At 39.6% G+C, this 18,840-nt stretch overlaps 1 protein-coding gene across 1 annotated transcript in view; it reads left to right on the top strand.

The window, feature by feature from the left end:
• The window catches only part of Cep126 (centrosomal protein 126), a 55,634-nt gene extending 39,117 nt beyond the window's left edge, over nt 1-16,517 (top strand). The window contains exons 7-11 of the mRNA XM_051155898.1: nt 1,959-2,071; nt 5,541-5,625; nt 11,693-11,902; nt 14,243-14,307; nt 15,920-16,517. Coding sequence (XP_051011855.1) covers nt 1,959-2,071; nt 5,541-5,625; nt 11,693-11,902; nt 14,243-14,307; nt 15,920-15,982 — 536 coding nt within the window. The 3' untranslated portion in view covers nt 15,983-16,517. The remainder of the gene's footprint in view (nt 1-1,958; nt 2,072-5,540; nt 5,626-11,692; nt 11,903-14,242; nt 14,308-15,919) is intronic.
• The last annotated feature ends 2,323 nt before the right edge of the window (nt 16,518-18,840 follow it).

Here is an 18,840-nt window from a genome sequence, read left to right as displayed (position 1 = left end):
CTAAATGGATAGTGTGAACAGCATGTTGCTCACACTTGTTTCTTTTGAGATAAAAATGAGCAGATAAAATGAACCAAAAGAAAAAGAAATTTCCAAGTGGATTAAGAAAGAATTGAGAGGGCTAGAGAGATAGCTCAGAGGTTAAGAGCACTTCCAGAGGTCCTGAGTTCAATTCCTATCAACCACATGGTGGCTCAGAACCATCTATAATGTGATCTGATGCCCTCTTCTGGCCTGCAGATGTAGATGCAGACAGAGCACTGTATACATAATAATAAATAAATCTTTAAGCAAAAAGAAAAAAAAGAATTGAGATGTTTACATGGCTTCTATTTTTTATCAATTAAATATTAGGAGATTGAATATATAAGCAAGATTAGAGACTGAGCTTTTTAAAGAATGAGATGAGACTGAGAAAATATATTGGTAAGTAAAATGATTGTGGAAATTATAAATCCAAGAGGAATAATACACCCTGAAACACATAGCATATTCTAAAGTGCAGGCTAATTCCTTGCATTGAAATAATTGTGCTTATCCTCATCTGAATATGAGCGAATATTTATGATGAAAAATCCCACTTAGAAGGGACTCAGATGAAGGTAAAATTAAACCTCAGGGGCAAAGGATGTCGACCAAAAGAAATAGTGGGAAAAGATGCTGACAGAGAATACAGTGTTGCCTGCCACTGATAAATACAGCATGCTTTCCTCACAAACAGGACAGGATCCCATACCAAGTACATAGCTGGGTGGGAGTGGGCAACTGAAACAAACTAGAAATTTTAATAAGGGTGTTTTAAAAATAACATTAAAAATGTAAGCCTGTGAGATTAAATTGAATGTAAAGATTTTAATGACTCCTATAGAGAAGAATAAAAATACCATGAAGAGAAATGAAAGAAGGTATAGGGGGTAGAAGGTATGTACATGCTGAGGCTAAGAAGTTCCAGTAGGCTTTGTGAAAATTGCCAGACTCTAAATTTACATTATTACATTTACATACCAAGAATAGCTGAGACAATCTCAAAAACAAAGTTAAAAAGTTTCATTACTTAATATTGTATGTAAAGTTACAGTGATTAGCCAGGCGGTGGTGGCTCACGCCTTTAATACAAGAATGATGGGTGTGTTAGCTCTGCCTTGCTCTTACTCACCTGTCCTTAAATTGTTTGTATCATCTTTGGAGACTGGCATTGTAAGAAGGAGGTCTTAGTAAGAAAATGATGTGAGGAGCACCCATGTACCCACAACTTGCCCTATACGCTAACACATCACATATGAGGACTTGCTCAGATACTTCTTGAGATGCAGAAATCTAGTTCCATGGGCACACTAGTGCAGTGCAGAAAATTGGGGAGCACAGACAGAGGGTAATGCCACTGCCAACCTCTTGTCCTGGGGACTTCTTTTAGGATACTTGAACTTTCTATACAGTATATGACACCACTACCTTGCTAACAAATAATGATGCCATAGGGCTGGAGAGATGGCTGAGAGATTAAGAGCACTTGGCTGCCCTTCCAAAGGTTCTGAGTTCAATTCCCAGCAACCACATGGTGGCTCACAACCATCTATAATGAGATCTGGTACCTTCTTCTGGCCTGTGGGTGTTACATGCAGGCAGAGCAGTGTATTAAAAAAAAAAAAAAAAAACAGCCATAAAGAAAGTTTTGTTTCTGTTTTGTTGATCATGTGACTGGAATCCTGCCATGCTTCTCCTATGTACCAGTAACATGTCTCATATATCCATGGAATATATTCTGCTCCATAGCAACAACTGTGCTGAGTGTGTCCTTGCAGATGTGCCATATGTAGAACTTAGAGAAACTGAACAAGTCTGCTGACCACATGGAGGAAATACACAGAGCTTTCTGCATTGCTTGACAGTAACCTGAAATTCTGCATGGATACATATCACCTCAACTTTCATAATTTTTATATTGATACTTGTTTAAGATTCTACTGTTACAAGAAGAAAACAAGTTGTTGAAAATAAGTGGAGAAACCTGTTAGAGCAGAAAAGAGAAACCTCTGGATCTATAGGAACGAAGTACACGGAGCAAATGACTGTAAGTATGGTCTCGGCAAAACTCTCTTACAGTAGTGGAGAACTACCTAACAGACAAATGCTCCTGGTAAAACTCTCTACAGTAGTGGAGAACTACCTAACAGACAAATGCTCCTGGTATAAACTCTCTTACAGTAGTGGAGAACTACCTAACAGACAAATGCTCCTGGTAAAACTCTGTACAGTATTGGAGAACTACCTAACAGACAAATGCTCCTGGTAAAATTCTCTTACAGTGGTGGAGAACTACCTAACAGACAAATGCTCCTGGTATAAACTCTCTACAATAGTGGAGAACTAACTAACAGACAAATGCTCCTGGTATAGACTACCTCGGCATAAATGTGAGTCTAGCCAAAGCCATTCGTGATACAATCTTGGAAGCTTATGCTAAGAGCTTCTTGTATTTGTTGTATTTGAATAAGCAGTTATAGCTGGGGTGAGAGTTGTTAAGAGCACTGACTACTCTTCGAGAGGATGCAGGTTCAATTCCCAGTGCCTACATGGTGACTCACAACCATCTCAAACTCCAGTCTCAGAAGATCCAAAGCCTCTTCTGGCCTATAAAAAGCACCAGGCATACAAGTGGTGCACAGACATACATTTAGGCAAAATATCCATATACATAATACAGTTTTTTTTTCTAAATAAAAGTATTGGCCAGGCGTGTTGGCGCATGCCTTTAATCCCAGCAACTTGGGAGGCAGAGGCAGGCTGATGGCAGTGAATTTGAGACCAGCCTGGTCTACAAAGGGAGTCCAGGACAGCCAAGGTTACACAAAGAAAACCTGTCTCGAAAAAAACAAAAAAGAAAGAGAATTGTTCAACTTATTATTTATAGCTAATTCTGTAGAAATGCCATTTAAAACAAAGTTTCCCAAAAAGACATTTCCTACCTAGGGACCTCTTATAAGAGATTTTGAATTACATAATGGTTTTGTCTCTAAGAACAGTTCAACAAGACCTAATACAGCTTTTTGGGATAAAGATCTTGAATAAAAGCATAATAGCAATCTTAATATGATACAGAAATTACATGAAGGCTGAGTAAGTATAATCTGTGGCAATGTGGGGGTCTAATTAGGTTTGATTTTAGAATATTGAGAAATGTGCAATAATTAAATAAAAAGCAGTTTACTTGAAGCTTCTACTGTAAGTAATCACTTCTTTTTTAAATTTTTTAATATTTATTTTTATGTCCATTTGGTGTTTGTTCCAGATCCTCTGGAACTGGAGTTACAGTTAGTTGTGAGCTGCCATGTGGGTCCTGGGAATTGGGCCCAGGTCCTCTGGGCGAGCCACCTTAAGATGGCTTAGCAGTTATGAGCCACTGCTGAGCCATCTCTCCAGCCCTGGGTTTTTGTTTTGGTTTGTTTGCTTGGTTGATTGGTTGGTTGGCTTTTGGTTTTTTGAGGCAGGGTTTCTCTGGCTGTCCTGAAACTCACTCTGTAGACCAGGCTGGCCTTGAACTCAAGAGATCCCCTGCCTCTGCCATCCTAGTACTAGGATTAAAGACATGTACTACCACCACTGCCTGACTGCTTCTAATGTTTTTTATAGAACTGGAATAGAGTGCTCTGTGTAGAATGTGCATTTTGAGGCATATATAGGAAGTATTTTACTCACTCCTTCCCAGTGCTGGAGATCAAGCCTAGAAATTGAAGCAAGGCCACACCCACAGCCCGTGAGGCATTAATTTTCATAAGCATAAGGTTATTAATGTAGATTATAACTATGATCTAGTCTTATTAGGAAAGCAATCTATTTAGTTTGTGTTTATATAAATTATGGTCTCATCAGTATATTCTTATAGCTTAATAAACATGAGTATACCTTCTAGATTGTGAATGTGGTAACAGCTAGTAAATCCTTTTTTTTTTTTTTTTTTTTTTTTTTTTTTTTTTTTCCTTGGTTTTTCGAGACAGGGTTTCTCTGTCTCTGTGTAGCCTTGGCTGTCCTGGCCTCACTTGTAGACCAGGCTGGCCTTGAACTCACAAAGATCCACCTGCCTCTGTCTCCCAAGTGCTGAGATTAAAGGCCTGTGCCACCATGCCCGGCTAAGTCCTTTCTCTTTGAACTTCCATAGTATTCCCACCAATCATAGCAAAATATATAAAGAGAATGCATTATATTTTTTAAAGCTTTTATTAAGCTATAGCAGATTTCCTGGGTCTATGACATACCTTTAATTTTAGCGCTCAGGAAGTAGAGGGAAGTGAATCTCGGGGAGTTCCTGGCCAGTCAGAACTACATAGTCAGATTCTCTCAAAAAGAAAGAAAAAAAAAAGATATCTCAACATTAAAAGTTGCATATACTTGCTAAAACCACAAAGCAATGAACAAATTTTAAATGACTGAAATTAGTGCCCACACAGTTGTTTTTACTGTTCTGTGTGCTATATACTCCTTCTTGTCTTTTGCGTTCTACCTTATTGTCTTTCAGTTTTATTTTTCCTCCACTCCACAACGCTTCACTTCCCTTTTGCATGCCTTTCGCTGACACATCTCCTGAGGCACCTCACAAGGTCTTGCTATCCTATAGACTACATGAATGTTCTGGATCAAAATCAAGTTTACACCAGGAGGTGGTGGCGCATGCCTTTAATCCCAGCACTTAAGAGGCAGAGGCAGGAGGATTCTCTGAGTTCGAGGCTAGCCTGGTCTATAAAGTGAGTCCAGGAAAGCCAAGGCTACACAGAGAAATCCTGTCTCATAAACAAAACAACAAACAAAAAAAAAATCAAGTTTACAATTGAAAACTGTTGCCATTGTTTTGTTGCTCTAGAATATATTATATATAGTATTCGTTATATATATGTTTTATATATATGTAATACTCAGTTGCTACAGCAGTGGTCCTTGTCACGTGTCTTAGGAAATGTGTTTTAGCATCCCATCTTTTGCCCAACTCTGTGTGCAAGAATTTAAAACAAATGAAATTAAAAAGTTACACTTGCCATTTTATAGCAGATTTTCAGTCCAGAATGTCTCAGACATAAAGTGGAGCTGAGGCAGGGCTGGGAGAGTGGTGCTGGGGCAGGAGGACTACTGCCTCTGCTTTGAGGCTTGTGAGGCTTTCCTTCCCACCATGTCAGCCCCACTCACAAGACCTGGGCAAGGGGTGGGCGTCACGCTTACACGGCCATCTCAGTTGTAAAGATGTTGGGATTTTTTTAAACAATGTTTTTATTTCAAACAGTTGATTGCCACCCAGCACACTTTATTCTTCTTGCTTTCCAAGAGAACACTACCACTTACAATTTTGTTTATTAGTCGTAAGACATTTTTAAATATTTATATACTATGAAAAGACTTTAACCAGTAGCTTTTCTTCTACTCCAAAACAAAAGAGATAGGCAAGTTATACAAACAATGATAACTAAAAATACAATTAAAAATTCTTTAAAGAACATGAGCATATAGTGAATTTTAAATGTGAAATTCTATTTTTATTTAACCCGTTATTATAGCATTATGGACAAAGTGTTCGACTAAATACAAGTGAACCAATACAAGTTACAAGAGGTCCCAAGACAGAAGAAGGAACGTTTTACTGTAAGCATTTTCTGGTTTGTTGGTTTGTTTCCTTTTTATAAATAGATGTTTATCTTACACTGTACATCCTGGTTACAGTCCTCTCCCTCCACTCCTCCCTGTTCCTCCCTGTATCCCCTCCCCTCTGGATCTACCCCCTTTCTGTCTCACATTAGGAAACAAACAGGCTTCTAAGGGATAATAATAAAATAAAACATAACAAAGTACAATATAATAAGATAAAACAAAAGCTAACACATTGGAATAGGACTAAACAAACAGACAGAAAAAGCCTAAGAAAAGGCACAAGAAACAGAGACCCTCTCATTTGCAAACTCAAGAATCCTAAAAAACACTAGAAGCTCTAACATATACTCAAAAGACCTGGAGGTTAAAAAGAAAACATATATATAAATAAAATTAAAGTAATAAGATAAATTGTTTTACAAAAGGAAAAGCCTACCAGGAGGCAGCAGCACATGCCTTTAATCCCAGCACCTGGGAGACACAGGCAGATCTTGAGTTCAAGGCCAGCCTGGTCTACAAAGCAAGTTCAGGACTGCCAAAGCTACACCAGGAAATCCTGTCTCACAAAACCACATATGTACATACGTACATGCATGCATAGGAAAAGCCTGCTGTAACAAGGCATCTCCAACAATGCCGCTGAGTTTGCTTTCCATTGGCCATGTAGCCTGCCTTTAAGAGTAGTTTGTTTCCCCCTGAGACTGCCTTGAAGGAAATTAAATTTTCATTTTCAAGCAATTATTAATTGGAGGTAGCTTCTGGGTTAGGGATGGGGAGTTGCGGTCACTTCTTTCAGCTCTAAGATCTCATCTAGTGCAGACTCTGCGTGCTGCCTCAGTCCCTGAGTTTATATGTGCATCAGTCTTGTTGAGTTAGAGCTCCTTGTTTTCTTGGTGTCCTCCATCCCTTCTGGCTCTTTTGAGGGGTTCCCTGGCCCTTGAGGGGAGGGATTTGACTGAGACACCCCATTTACAGCTGAGTGTTCTGACATTTCTTACTCTCTGCATAATGTCTGGCTGTGGGTCTCTCTCTCTCTCTCTCTCTCTCTCTCTCTCTCTCTCTCTCTCTCTCTCTCTCTCTCTCTCTCTCTCTCTCTCTCTCCCATCTGCTGCAGGAGGGAGCTTATTTGATGATGGCTGAGAAAGCACTGACCTTTGACTATACCAGACTAGCATTAGGAATCATTTCACTGTTATATTTTAGTTTCTTTTGGTTTGTTTTAGAACAGTAGTACTGGGTTTTACTGTAGGGTCCTGGGCAATCTAGTCTCAGGTTCTTGGTCACTTAAACAGTGTGGAGTGGACCTTAAGTCAAATCAGATATTGATTGATTATTCTGACAAGCATGCGCCACCATTGTAGAGCATAGGTTTTATAGCTGGGTTAGTCTTTACATTTCTCCTCTGGTAGTGTACATAGTACCTTCTTGTAACAAAGACACTAGCACCTGGGGGTGACGGCTCTCAGCTGGACGTCTTCATGTTCAGGGATTTGTGAAGGTGTTGCGTTTGGCAGTGAGGCCTTGTCATCAGTTTGTAGAGAGCAACCAGTAGTCTTGCCAACAGGCTGGGTTGTTTAGGGGTTCCCATGGGACCCCTTCGGACAGCATTTCAATTAGAGAAAACTTTGCATTGTTTTGTTTCTGTTTTTTCTATTTTACAGATTTCAATTCTGAGTTTTATTATTTCTGGCTATCTACTCCTTTTGGATGTGATGTCTTCTTTTTGTTCTAGAGCTTTCCCATGTGCTTTTAAGTACTAGTATGAGATTTCTCTAATTTTTTTTAAGAATTTTTTATTTATTACATATACAGTGTTCTGTTTGCATGTATGCCTGTATACCAGAGGCGGGCACCACATCTCATTATAGATGGTTGTGAGCCACCATGTGGTTGCTGGGAATTGAACTCAGGACCTCCAGAAGAGCAGACAGTGCTCTTATCCTCTGAGCCATCTCCCCATCCCCAGATTTCTCTAAATTTTTATGTAGGTACTTAGTGCTATGAACTTGTCTGTAGAACCAACTCCATTATGTCCCATAAGTTTAGGTATGTTTTGTATTCATGTTCATTCAAATATAGAAGGTTTTTAATTTCTTTCTTTTTTTCTTTGTGTGTGTGTGTGTGTGTGTGGTTTTTTTTTTTTTTTTTTTTTTTTTTTTTTTTTTTTTTTTGAGACAATGTTTCTCAATGTTATCTTGGTGGTCCTGGACTCGCTTTGTAGACCAGGCTGGCCTCGAACTCATAGTAATCCGCCTGCCTCTGCCTCCCTAGTGCTGAGGTTAAAGGCGTGCGCCACCACACCCGGCTTTAATTTATTTTTTAATTTCTGTCTTAACTTACTTTTCATTTAATAATGAGTTCTCCACTTTCCATGATTTTGTAAGCTTTCTATTGTTTCTGTTTTTGATACTCAGTTTTAATCCATAGTTGTCACATAAGACATAGGGTGTTATTTCAGTTTTCTTGTATATGTTGAGACTTGCTTTGTGTCCAAATATATGGACAATTTGGAGAAAGCTCCATGAAGTACTGAGAAGGTATATTCTTTTTAATTTGGGTAAAATGTTCTGTTAATATGTTAGGCCCACTTGGTTTATAACATCTGTTAGCTCTAGCATTTCTCTGTTTAGTTTTTGTCTGGGTGACCTGTCTATTGGCAAGAGTTGGGTATTGAAGTCTCCCATTATCAGTGTGTGAGGGTCACTGTGTGATATAAGCTGTAATAGTGTTTATCTTAGGAACTTGGTGTCCTTGTGTTTGGAGCACAGATATTAAGAATTATAATGTCTTTTGGTGGAGTTTTTCTTTGATAAATATGTTGTGTCCTTCACTGTCTCTTCTGATTAGTTTGGGTTTGAAGTCTTATTTTCTCAGATTTTTTCTCTTTTTTTTTTTTTTTTTTTTTTTTACCCTCAGATTTTTAAGTGCCTACCCAGCTTGTTTCCTAGGTCCATTTGCTTGAAATGTGTTTTTCCAACCCCTTACCCTGAGCTGATGTTTGTACTTGATGTTCGAGTGTGCAGCAGAAGGATGGGTCCTGTTCGTATCCGTTTTGTTAGTCTGCATCTCTTTATTGGAAGACAGAGACCGTTGCTATTGAGAAGTAGCAGTGAGCAGTAATTGTTGAGTCCTGTTATTTTGTTGTTGGTAGTGGTGGTGTGTATATGCCATCTTTTTTTACTTTGCTGGCCTAGGATTGATTATTTCCTGTTTTCTTGGGTGTAGTTAGCCTCATTAGGTTGGAATTTACCTTCTAGGACCTTCTGTAGGGCTGGATTTGTCAATCAGTATTGTTTAAAATTAGTTTATGTCTCCATCTATGGTGATTGGGAGTTTTGCTGTGTATAGTAGTCTCAGCCCTTCTATTGAGCAGTGAGGTGTAATTCTCAGGGGTATGCCGTTATGTGCTACTTGGTCTTTCTCTTTTGCAGCTTTTAATATTCTTTCTTTGTTCTGTAAGTTTAATATTTTGATTACTCTGTGTCGAGGGGACTTTTCTTTTCTGGTCCAGTCTGTTTGGTGTTCTGTGTGCTTCTTGTACCTTGATACACATCTCCTTTAGGTTAAGGAAATTTTCTTCTATGATTTTGTTTAAAAATGTTTTCTGTACTTTTGACTTGGCTTTCTTCTTTCTGTATTCCTATTATTCTTATATTTCATCTTTTGATATTGTCCCACCCAGATTCCCTGGATGTTTTGTGCCAGGAGTGTTTTAGATTTAACGTTTTCTTTGGCAGAAGTATCCACTTCTTCTGTCCTGTCTTCAATACCTGAGATCTCTCTTACATCTCTTGTATTCTGTTAGTGCGGCTTACCTCTGAGGTTCCTGTTTGAATTCTTAAATTTGTCATCTCCAGCTTTCTCTCAGTTTGTATTGTTGGGGTTTTTTGTTTTTTGTTTGTTGTTGTTGTTTTTCTATTTCTACTTTTAGGTCTTAAATGGTCTTCTTCATTTCCTTCCACTATTTGTGTTTTCGTAGATTTTCTTTGAGAGCTGTAATTATTTCCTCTTTAAGGACCTCTATGATATTCATAAAGGCTGTTTTAGGGTCTTTGTCTTGTATTTAGTTATGTTGCAGTACTCAGATTCTGCGGTGGTAGAACTGCATGGCTTTGGTGGAGACATATTTTTCTGGTTGTTACTGATTGTGTTTTCACCCTGGCATCTAAACTTCTGGGTTGTGAAATATTTTAATTCTGGGTGCTGATGTTTAGTCCTTGATCTCTGTTGCCCTCTCTGGTTCTTAGCCTCTTAGGCTGTGTGTTGCCTGGTAGGGGATTCTGGGATACTGCTAGTTGTGTCCACTTTGAGTTCTAGGTAAAATGTGTTTCTAGGTATTGGGAATGGAGATGGGCTAGGAAAGTCAGGGTGTGAAGCATGCACTGGAGGTAGGAAAGCTGCGTGTTCCTCCATGGTCTGCCTCGTCCCCTGGGAATGGGGCATGAGAGGCTGCAGCAGCTGGTCTGCTACAGAACTGGCCATGAGACTAGAGGGTTGGATAGGAGGAGTAAAGAGCTGAGGCTAGGCTACCTGCTTGGATGCCTGCTTGCTCCTGCTCCTCCAGTGGGCTTAGCTGGCATATTTCCAGAGAATGCCTGCTGGAGCTGGGGCTGAAATAACAAGGTGAGTGGAAAGGAAGGTTGGAAGAGAAATCTGTGTTCCGCTAGAGGTGGGGGTAGATGGGAGGCCACAGCCCATGGCCTGCCACAGAGATGGAGGTGAAACTGGGGAATTGTGAGCAGAGTGAGAGGTGAGGGTCTGCAGTTAGCCTGCAGGAGTGCTACTGTAAACGTTTTCATAGAGCTTTGTTCCCAGTGGTTTTTCCTTAGGTGTATTTTCTCAGGTACTTGTGCATTGTGCAGTTACTTGGACCTGAACTCTCCTTAAGCAGGCAGAATTAGTTCATTCCCAGTTGTTGTAGTTGTTGTTTTGAATAATAATGTACTGACTAAGCATCTTTCTACAGCAGACTATCTCCTGGCTTGTCAAGTGTTTCTGTAGAATAAATGCTCACAAATTAAAATTGGAGTAGACAGTATCTCACTATGTAACTCTGCCACTTGGAACTCACAATGTGGGTTGAGACCAAAATGGCCTCAGACTCATTGGGATCTGCCTGCCTCTGCCTCCCTAGTGCTGGGATTACATGTGTGTGCTGATATGCCAGGCTTAGATATTCTCTTAACTGAGGTGGGGAAATGCCAGATATAGAGACTCCTGAAAATCAAAGTGCACACTGGGCTGCAGAGATGGCTCAGTGATTAGGAATACTAGCTGTCCTTTCAGAGGATCCAGGTTCAATTCCCAGTACTCATATGGTGATCCACCATCAGCTGTAACTCTAGTCACAAGAGATGAACCACCCTCCCTCTTCTGGCCTCCTTAGTCCTGAATATACATGCAGGCAAAACACTCATACAGATAAAATAAATGAATAAAGCTATCCCAACAATATGGCTACCTAAGATTTGAACAAGGACACCACCAACAGACAGGCTGACCTGAAAGGGCAGAATCTTCATGGGGCCCCACTCCTAAACAAAGAACAGGCAACTAAGAAATGCTGAAAGGGGGAAAAGTTAGTCTCCCTCAGCGATGAGCCTGAAATTGACTATCCAGTCTCAGCCCTGAAATATATACAATATATACAAGCAACACTGAATATATTCACCAGAGTGTGCATGTGTGTGTCTATGTCTGTATGTATCTCTGTGTATGTGTGTGTGTGTGTGTGTGTCTGTCTGTATGTATCTGTGTCTGTCTGTCTGTATCTGTGTGTGTGTGTGTAACAATAGCAAAAAGAGGCCATGGGAGTGGAATGGGAGATGCTGAAGGGAAGGAGGAAAATTAGGTAATTATGTTTTAATTTAAAAATAAAGATAATTTTTTAATCCTAGAAAAAATAATAATTTAAAAAAAAAAGAATCAATCAAATATGCAGTAGCAGCATGTTTGCTAACTTCTATTTGTGGCATGAGTACACACAGGCATTCCAGGAAGTCATTATGAGGGCTGGTCCCAAAGACAAAAGGGGTCAAAGAGTATTTGTTGGTTTCTGTAGTTTCAGGTAGTACTTCTGAGTTTTCGGTGGCAGAAAACCTCGTGAATTCTTCAGTGCCTGAAGATGAAATTCTGACTGCCATAAACAGCAAGCAGCTACAGAGGCCAAGTGTGTCCTTGAGTAAGGGCCAGGCGTCCAGCATGTGTGCACTGTCAGCTGAGGAGCAGAGGATTCTGCAGTCTCTCCATCACCTCAATGAAAGGCTGTACTGTAAGTGTGCAGGGGCAGCTCCTGTAGGAAGGCGGGCCTTTGTTCTTAAGCCTGTAGTAAGTAAGTATTCAATGTAAAACTTTGAAGTAAGAATACAAAATATACCTACATTATCACTTTAATAAATCATTGAGAATATTGCTAATATTTCAGATTATTGCAGATATATGATATCATTTATGATGATACCAATTTCTATCCTTTACTGTCTTTTAGAAATACATGAACATAAGCCAGGCATGGTGGTGCACGCCTTTAGTCCCAGCACTTGGGAGGCAGAGGCAGGCAGATCTCTGAGGTCGAAGCCAGCCTGGTCTACAGAATGAGTTCCAGAACAGCCAAGGCTACACAGAGAAGCCCTGTTTCAAGGAAAGAAAAAAAAAAAAAGCCTTTAGAACAGGAAAGAAAGAAAGAAATTTATGAACATATTACTTGTGTTTTAACAATAAACAGACTAGGTATCTCTATTGACCTTCTTGAAAATAACTTTATTAGCATTTCTTTTAAACCTCAATGTTGGACACATACACACAGAGAATTCTTAAAGCTAAGTGCATGTGGGCTTGTAGCAATGCCTGCAATATCAGCCTGCAAGTGAGGAAAGAAGGCGGGTCTTTGCAAGCTGAAGGCTGGCCTGGGTGTCCTGATAAGAACCTGTCACTATGAGGAAGAAAAAAAGTGGAAATATTTCTTAATTAGGGAAATAAGGATATAGCCACATATACCATCAAAAGACTATGCCTTTCACCACAAAGAGTTGTGAGGTTAAAAAAAAAAAAAACTTCAATATTGAGCTGCTGAGAGAAGGGAGTATGTGCCTCATGATCATTACAGCCCACGTCCATAGGCCTGGGTGGTCTATAAAACCTGAAGCAAAAAATTTAGTTGAAAATTATTTCAAACTGCTAATACACTCCAAAATAATTGAGAGGAAGTATATTAACATCCCTTTTGGAGATATGGCCTATATTCCTGTCTTCAAAGAATTATTACAAATGAATTGTCAATACAAATGAATAGTCAATAGTCATTTTTTTTTTAAAAAACTAAATCAAAAAGAAAAAACTTCCAGCTGGGCATTGGTGGCACATGCCTTTAATCCCAGCACTTTGGAGGCAGAGGCAGGCAGATCTCTATGAGTTCGAGGCCATCCTGGTCTACAAAATGAGTCTAAGACAGCTAAGGGTACACGGAAAAACCCTGTTTCAGAAAAAGAAATTAAAAATCCATTAAAAAGAAATCATAATACATACTAAATAGAACCAAGGAACATTTTATATAATAAAATTATCAGATGCAAAAATACTATAAAATAACTAGTTTATATATTTTTAAAGAATCAAAATATGTTTCAAAATCCAGTAAGGAAATATGCAGTATAAAATGACTTAGCCTGTTTAGAAAATTACAAGGCTTATGAACAAAAGATATCAATACATTCAAAATTCAGCTGATTATTTATAGACAACAGGTTATAGACATCTGAAAGGAGAATTAGTAAACTAGAATATAAATCAGAAAAGCCTATCCAGGATAAAGTACAAAGGTGAGCAATAGTGAGCTGAGCTTCAGTGACACAGGTGGAAGAGACCTGAGGCCAGTGAAGGTCATGGCTGCCAAGTCCTGCAGTCTAATGAGTGCTACCAACACACACAGTGCACAGCACAGAACATTTCAAAATAAGTAAAAAGAAATTCTCTAAGTGTGAGAAAAGACCTGGGTTCAAGCCCCAGCAGGGAAGGGAAGACAGGCCTCACTGCATAAGACTGGCTGTCTGGCCTGGAACTCACTATGTAGACCAGGCTGGCTTCACACTTATGGGGAATCCACCTACCCTCTGTCTTCTGACTATTGGCGTTAAGGCCATAAGCCACTATGACCACCAAAAAGTTTTTTAACTTGAAAAAAAGAAAAGAAAGAAAGAAAAATAATAAAAGGAAAATAGGCTTGCCAGGCCTGGTGGCACACGCCTTTAATCCCAGCACTCGGGAGGCAGAGGCAGGCAGATCTCTGTGAGTCGAGGCCAGCCTGGTCTACAAGGACAGCCAGGACTACAAAAGAATCCCTGTCTTGAGCGGGGAAAAGGGAAAATAGGACATTTGAGTAAAGATTGTTTTATAAAATCAAGAATCAAGATACTGAAAATTCCCTCTTACCAGATTCAGTTTTATATAATTGTTCCTAATCAAAGTGCTTTTATTTTTGGACTTAATATAAAAATACATATAAGGACTTTTTCTGGGATCAGTAGGTAAAGAGTCTTGTATTCAATTTTGAATTCTTCAGTGACTTTCTGCACATATATAAATAATTATTTTGTCCCATGGTATGGTTTTTCAGATGTACAAGAAGCAATTTGCAAAAACCCATCCATCAAAAATACTTTACAGTTAATACCACTTGTGGTAAGTGTTTGCTCAGTTCCTTCTCTGCTTGTTTATGTAGACACTAATAGAGGCGGAGCCTTTGGAAGGGCTAGAGAGGCTGAAGGCCCGGCCGGAGTCTGACACCCAGCACTTGCGTGGTGGTTCACAACCATCAACAACTCTAGTTCCCAGGGATCAGATGCCCTCTTCTTCCGTCACAGGAACATGCATGCACATGCCTGTGTGCGGGCAAAACATTCATTTACATAGAATAAAATAAATAAATGATTTTTAAATGTAAGAACCCTTGGAAGGTTTTTGCAGGGAGGATAAAAATTGATTGCCCTTGGTTCTGAAGTTGTGACAGGAAAAAGTAAGGTTGTAAAAAAAAAAAAAAAACCAAACCTATCTCTCTCAGTCCTGCCTCCTCTGCAAAGTGCATGCAGTATTTATACCTGTGCTTCCTCTGAGCCAGGGCTGATAGGGAGCACAGGGAAGAGAGAGGAAGCCTTCGCTGCCCCCTACCCCGCACTCTCCACCCGTAGACACCGGGCTCACAGCAGCCTTGCTGGCAATCCTTGTTTCCTACCAGCTTGGTGTTTCTCTACATTTTTTGTAGTTAACATAATTTGGTAATATTTCCAGTGAAATTTTATTCTACCTAATAAAAATTTATTGGATCCAAAATTTGAAAATTCTAAGTATCTTTACTTTGATTCATACATTATGAGACATTGCTTAATTCAATTTTTAAGTACATTTTTCTCAAAGGACATCTGAATCTATGGGGAAATGTCAGTTAATGACCTATAAGATCAAATTTGTGTCAAAGATAGTTAGGTCTTAGCGTTTTTTTGTTTTTTTTGTTTGTTTTGTTTTGTTTTGTTTTTTGAGACGTGGTTTCTCTGTAGCTTTGGTTGTCCTAGACTCACTTTGTATACCAGGCTGGCCTCAAATTCACAGTGATCTGCCTGCCTCTGCCTCCTTGTCCAAGCCTAATTTCAATGACCTTTGAAAAATTGATTTATCATGATGGGTCTAATCCACTAATAATGGGTAATCATCTAGCTATATTAGGTTCAAATGTTGGTTTAGTGGATTTTCCTTTTCTGTTGTTCAAGACAGGGTTTCTATGTGTAGCCTTGGCTGTCCTGAAACTTTGTAGACCAGGCTGGCCTCTGCCTCACAAGTGCTCGGAGTAAAGGCATGCACCACTACATTTTTTTTTTTAATTGAAAATAGGTTCTTCTCTCATACAATACACCCTAGCCACACTTTCTCCCCCCTCCACTACTTGTAACACACACACACCCACACACACACACCTCCTCTCTCCCCCATACACACTCCCCCTCCATTTCCTTTCAGAAAAGATCAGGCTGCCAAGAGACAACAACCAAACATGACAAAACAATATGCAGTAAGACAAGGCCCTCAAACCAGTGCTGGACAGTGCAGCCCAGTAGGAGCAAAAGAGTCCCTACAGCAGGAAAACTGTAGGTAGATTTGTTTGTTTGTTTGTTTGTTTGTTTGTTTAATGCCAGAAAGAGGACTTCTGGTCTGTGCAGCCTCCCCCTGTTGCTCCCTAAAAGAATGGCATGCAGACATGTGTGGACATGACAGTAAGGGAACCCTCTGAACTCTCTTTCAGAACAGCCAGCCGAGGGCCAGTCTGTCTCCTGACATTGGATCCAGAGGACAAAGAAAATACTGATGAACTGTGATAGTCACTACTTAGTGGAATCATTATTTTTGAGAATTTCTGTGAATAAACTGTTTTTCTGCACTTATTAATGATTTAAAAATACTAGACTTTTATGTTTATAAAAGTAAACCATAATGTACTTAATGGAAATTAATTTACTAGCTTATATTTATGCTACAAATTATACTTTATTATGTATTTTCTTGATACACTTTTAATGAATGAAATATTTCGTTGTTTTCAATAAGCATGCTACTGGGTATAAATTTTCTCTATTTAAAAATAAAAGATGTTATTTTATTATTCAAATTATGTATTAGGTAAGATAGTGAATCTTTGATTTCTCAAATTCTAATAAATTTTTGTACAAGTACACAAGAAGCTTATGGTAATAACATCACCCATAATTAATAAAGCTATTTATTTAAGACTTTGCTTTTGTTTGTTACCAAGAAGTTAAGTTCTTAGCGTGCATGTGTATCATTAATATTATCATCTTATTCAAGAGTCATTAGTCTCCAAAAACAAAAAACAACATTTTAAAAATTCAAGGTAAAGGCTAGAGAGATGGCTTGATATTTAAGAATTCTTGCTGTACTTTCAGAGAACTAGAGTTCAGTTCCCAGCACCCACTTTTGGTGGCTCACAGCAATCTGTAAGCAACGCAAGTTCCAAGGGATCAGCACCCTCTTCTGGCTTCCACAGGTACATTCACTCACACAAGCAAGCAAATACATGAGAGAGAGAATAAGAGATAGATGATAGGTAGGTAGACAGATGATAGATAGATAGATAGATAAACAGACAGACAGACAGACAGATAGAAAGAATAATGAAGCAAAGCCAAAAGTTGCAGGGTCTTTCAAGGGGGGTTATAAAATTATGACAGAGCCAGGTGTGGTAGTGCATGCCTTTAATCCAGTACTTGGGAGGCAGAGGCAGGTATATCTCTGAGTTTGAGGCCAACCTGGTCTACATAGTAAGCTGTAGGCAAACCAAAACTAGATAGTAAGACCTTGTCTTTAAAAAAAAAAAAAAAAAAACCCGTACCTTTCACTGCTGGAGAAGCTCCACGCCTTAGCCCGTAGTGGCTTTATCTGTCACCTTGTGTTCTGTCTGGCATCTTCCTTGCCACCTTTCTTACTGTGGCAGTTACAGCAAACTTCATTATTCCCCCAAACAAAACCCGTTGTTCCTTACGCCTGTGCCTGTTCAGTGTTGGAAAGGCCTCCCCACACCACCCTTAATCTGCTAGCAATTCAGTCACTGTTTTAAGCCCTGTGAGGTTGAACTTCTTCCAGTTTTTTTTTCTAATGGTCATCTCTATCCTTACTCCAAACAAATCTGTATTCTATACCATAAACTGAACTTCTTTGTAGGTGTGTGTCTTCTAGGTCAGGAATTTCTGGAAAGGTCACATTGTCATTTCTGTACTCTGAGCAAGTAAAATAGGATGGACGCATAATGGCAGACCCAAACAATGGATAAATGAGAAAACAGGCACTCTTCTGTATTAAATATAGAAAAGGAGATAATATCGTCTGTAGATTATATGGGAAATACAGCTTTAAAATAAGCTGTATTATAGTTGTCGATGTGCTGAGGGAAATTGGGTAACATTCGGAAGATAGAGTCATCTGAGAAACTGACATTTGGGCAGACCTGAATGCAGTAAGATAGACAGCTAGCTTAGTGGTGGTGTGGAACAGGGCTCATTCACACAGGACATGAGAGCAAAGGACCAGACTCAGGAGCAGGCTCAGGCCTTGCGGAGCCCTCCATATGTCCTAGTTAAGAGAAAGTAGCACACGCTTAGAGAGAGCCTGGTAAAAGAGCTTTTGCAAGAATCAGTGAGTTCATGGTTGGGATCTAGTTAATAAAAGCAGTGGTAAAAGCAGGCAATAATGAATATATTTTGAATTTTTATTTTCTAATAAATTGGCTGGGACATACAGGGTGGAAAGAAGAAAAGAAGGATGATTCCATAGGTGTCTGGTCAGTTAGCTATGTGAATGTGCAAACCGTGACTGAGATGGGCTATATGAGAGCCAAAAGGTAGCTGTTTCTGAAAGCACTTCTTGTTGGCGTACTTTTAAAATCTTTTTTTATCTTGGGTTCCTTAAATCTCTTTCTCCCTTTTCCACCCCAATCCCAACACCTAACCGCAGGTAGGAGAGAAGGAAGGTTAGTGGGAAGGAGGGACGTAGTTTTCCTTAGCTACTTCCTGCTCTTCAGGGCCATCGGGTTCTTGGGGCAAGTCCAGTCCTCATTTCAGGGTGTCTCGGACTTCTCGTCACACGGCGTCAACAGCAACCAGGAGCAGCAGAGGCAGCTGCCTGCTTCTTTCTCAGAGCTTACAGTCTCTCTCTCTGGGTCTGGCATTTATTCCCCCTGGCAAAGACCACGCTCCCTCACAAGGTAGTTCCCAGCTGACAAAGATCACACGCCCTCAAAGGCACTTATCAGCTGTGGACAAACTGGAGCAGCCCCTATACCCCACCCCTGAGATTAAAACAAAAACATGATTGCACATAAACCAAACTTCCACAACAGTCCTTACATTTTGATTTTCCTTTTAGCTGTCTCGTGGTGACTTGGCTAGTTATTTCGTTCAACACATCTGTCTGGAATAGACTGGGGCATTGTCAGTGTACCCTTGAGGTTTACAGCCAAGAGCCTGGGTGAGCTGACCTGAAGGGAGAGTGTAGAGTTGGGAAGGGAGAAACTGGCTGGGACTAGAGAAGAGCACTACCACATCCCACTTCTAGTGTGCTTTCTTGCATGGCGAGACCCCTAGCACTGTAAACAGCTAAAGAATTAATAGTGAGCACAACAAAACTGTAAGATGTGAAATCAATATACAAAAA

This window comes from Acomys russatus, chromosome 14 (genome assembly GCF_903995435.1).
Source record: "Acomys russatus chromosome 14, mAcoRus1.1, whole genome shotgun sequence".
Lineage (NCBI taxonomy): Eukaryota > Metazoa > Chordata > Mammalia > Rodentia > Muridae > Acomys > Acomys russatus.
This window is presented reverse-complemented; position numbering and strand designations above follow the sequence as displayed.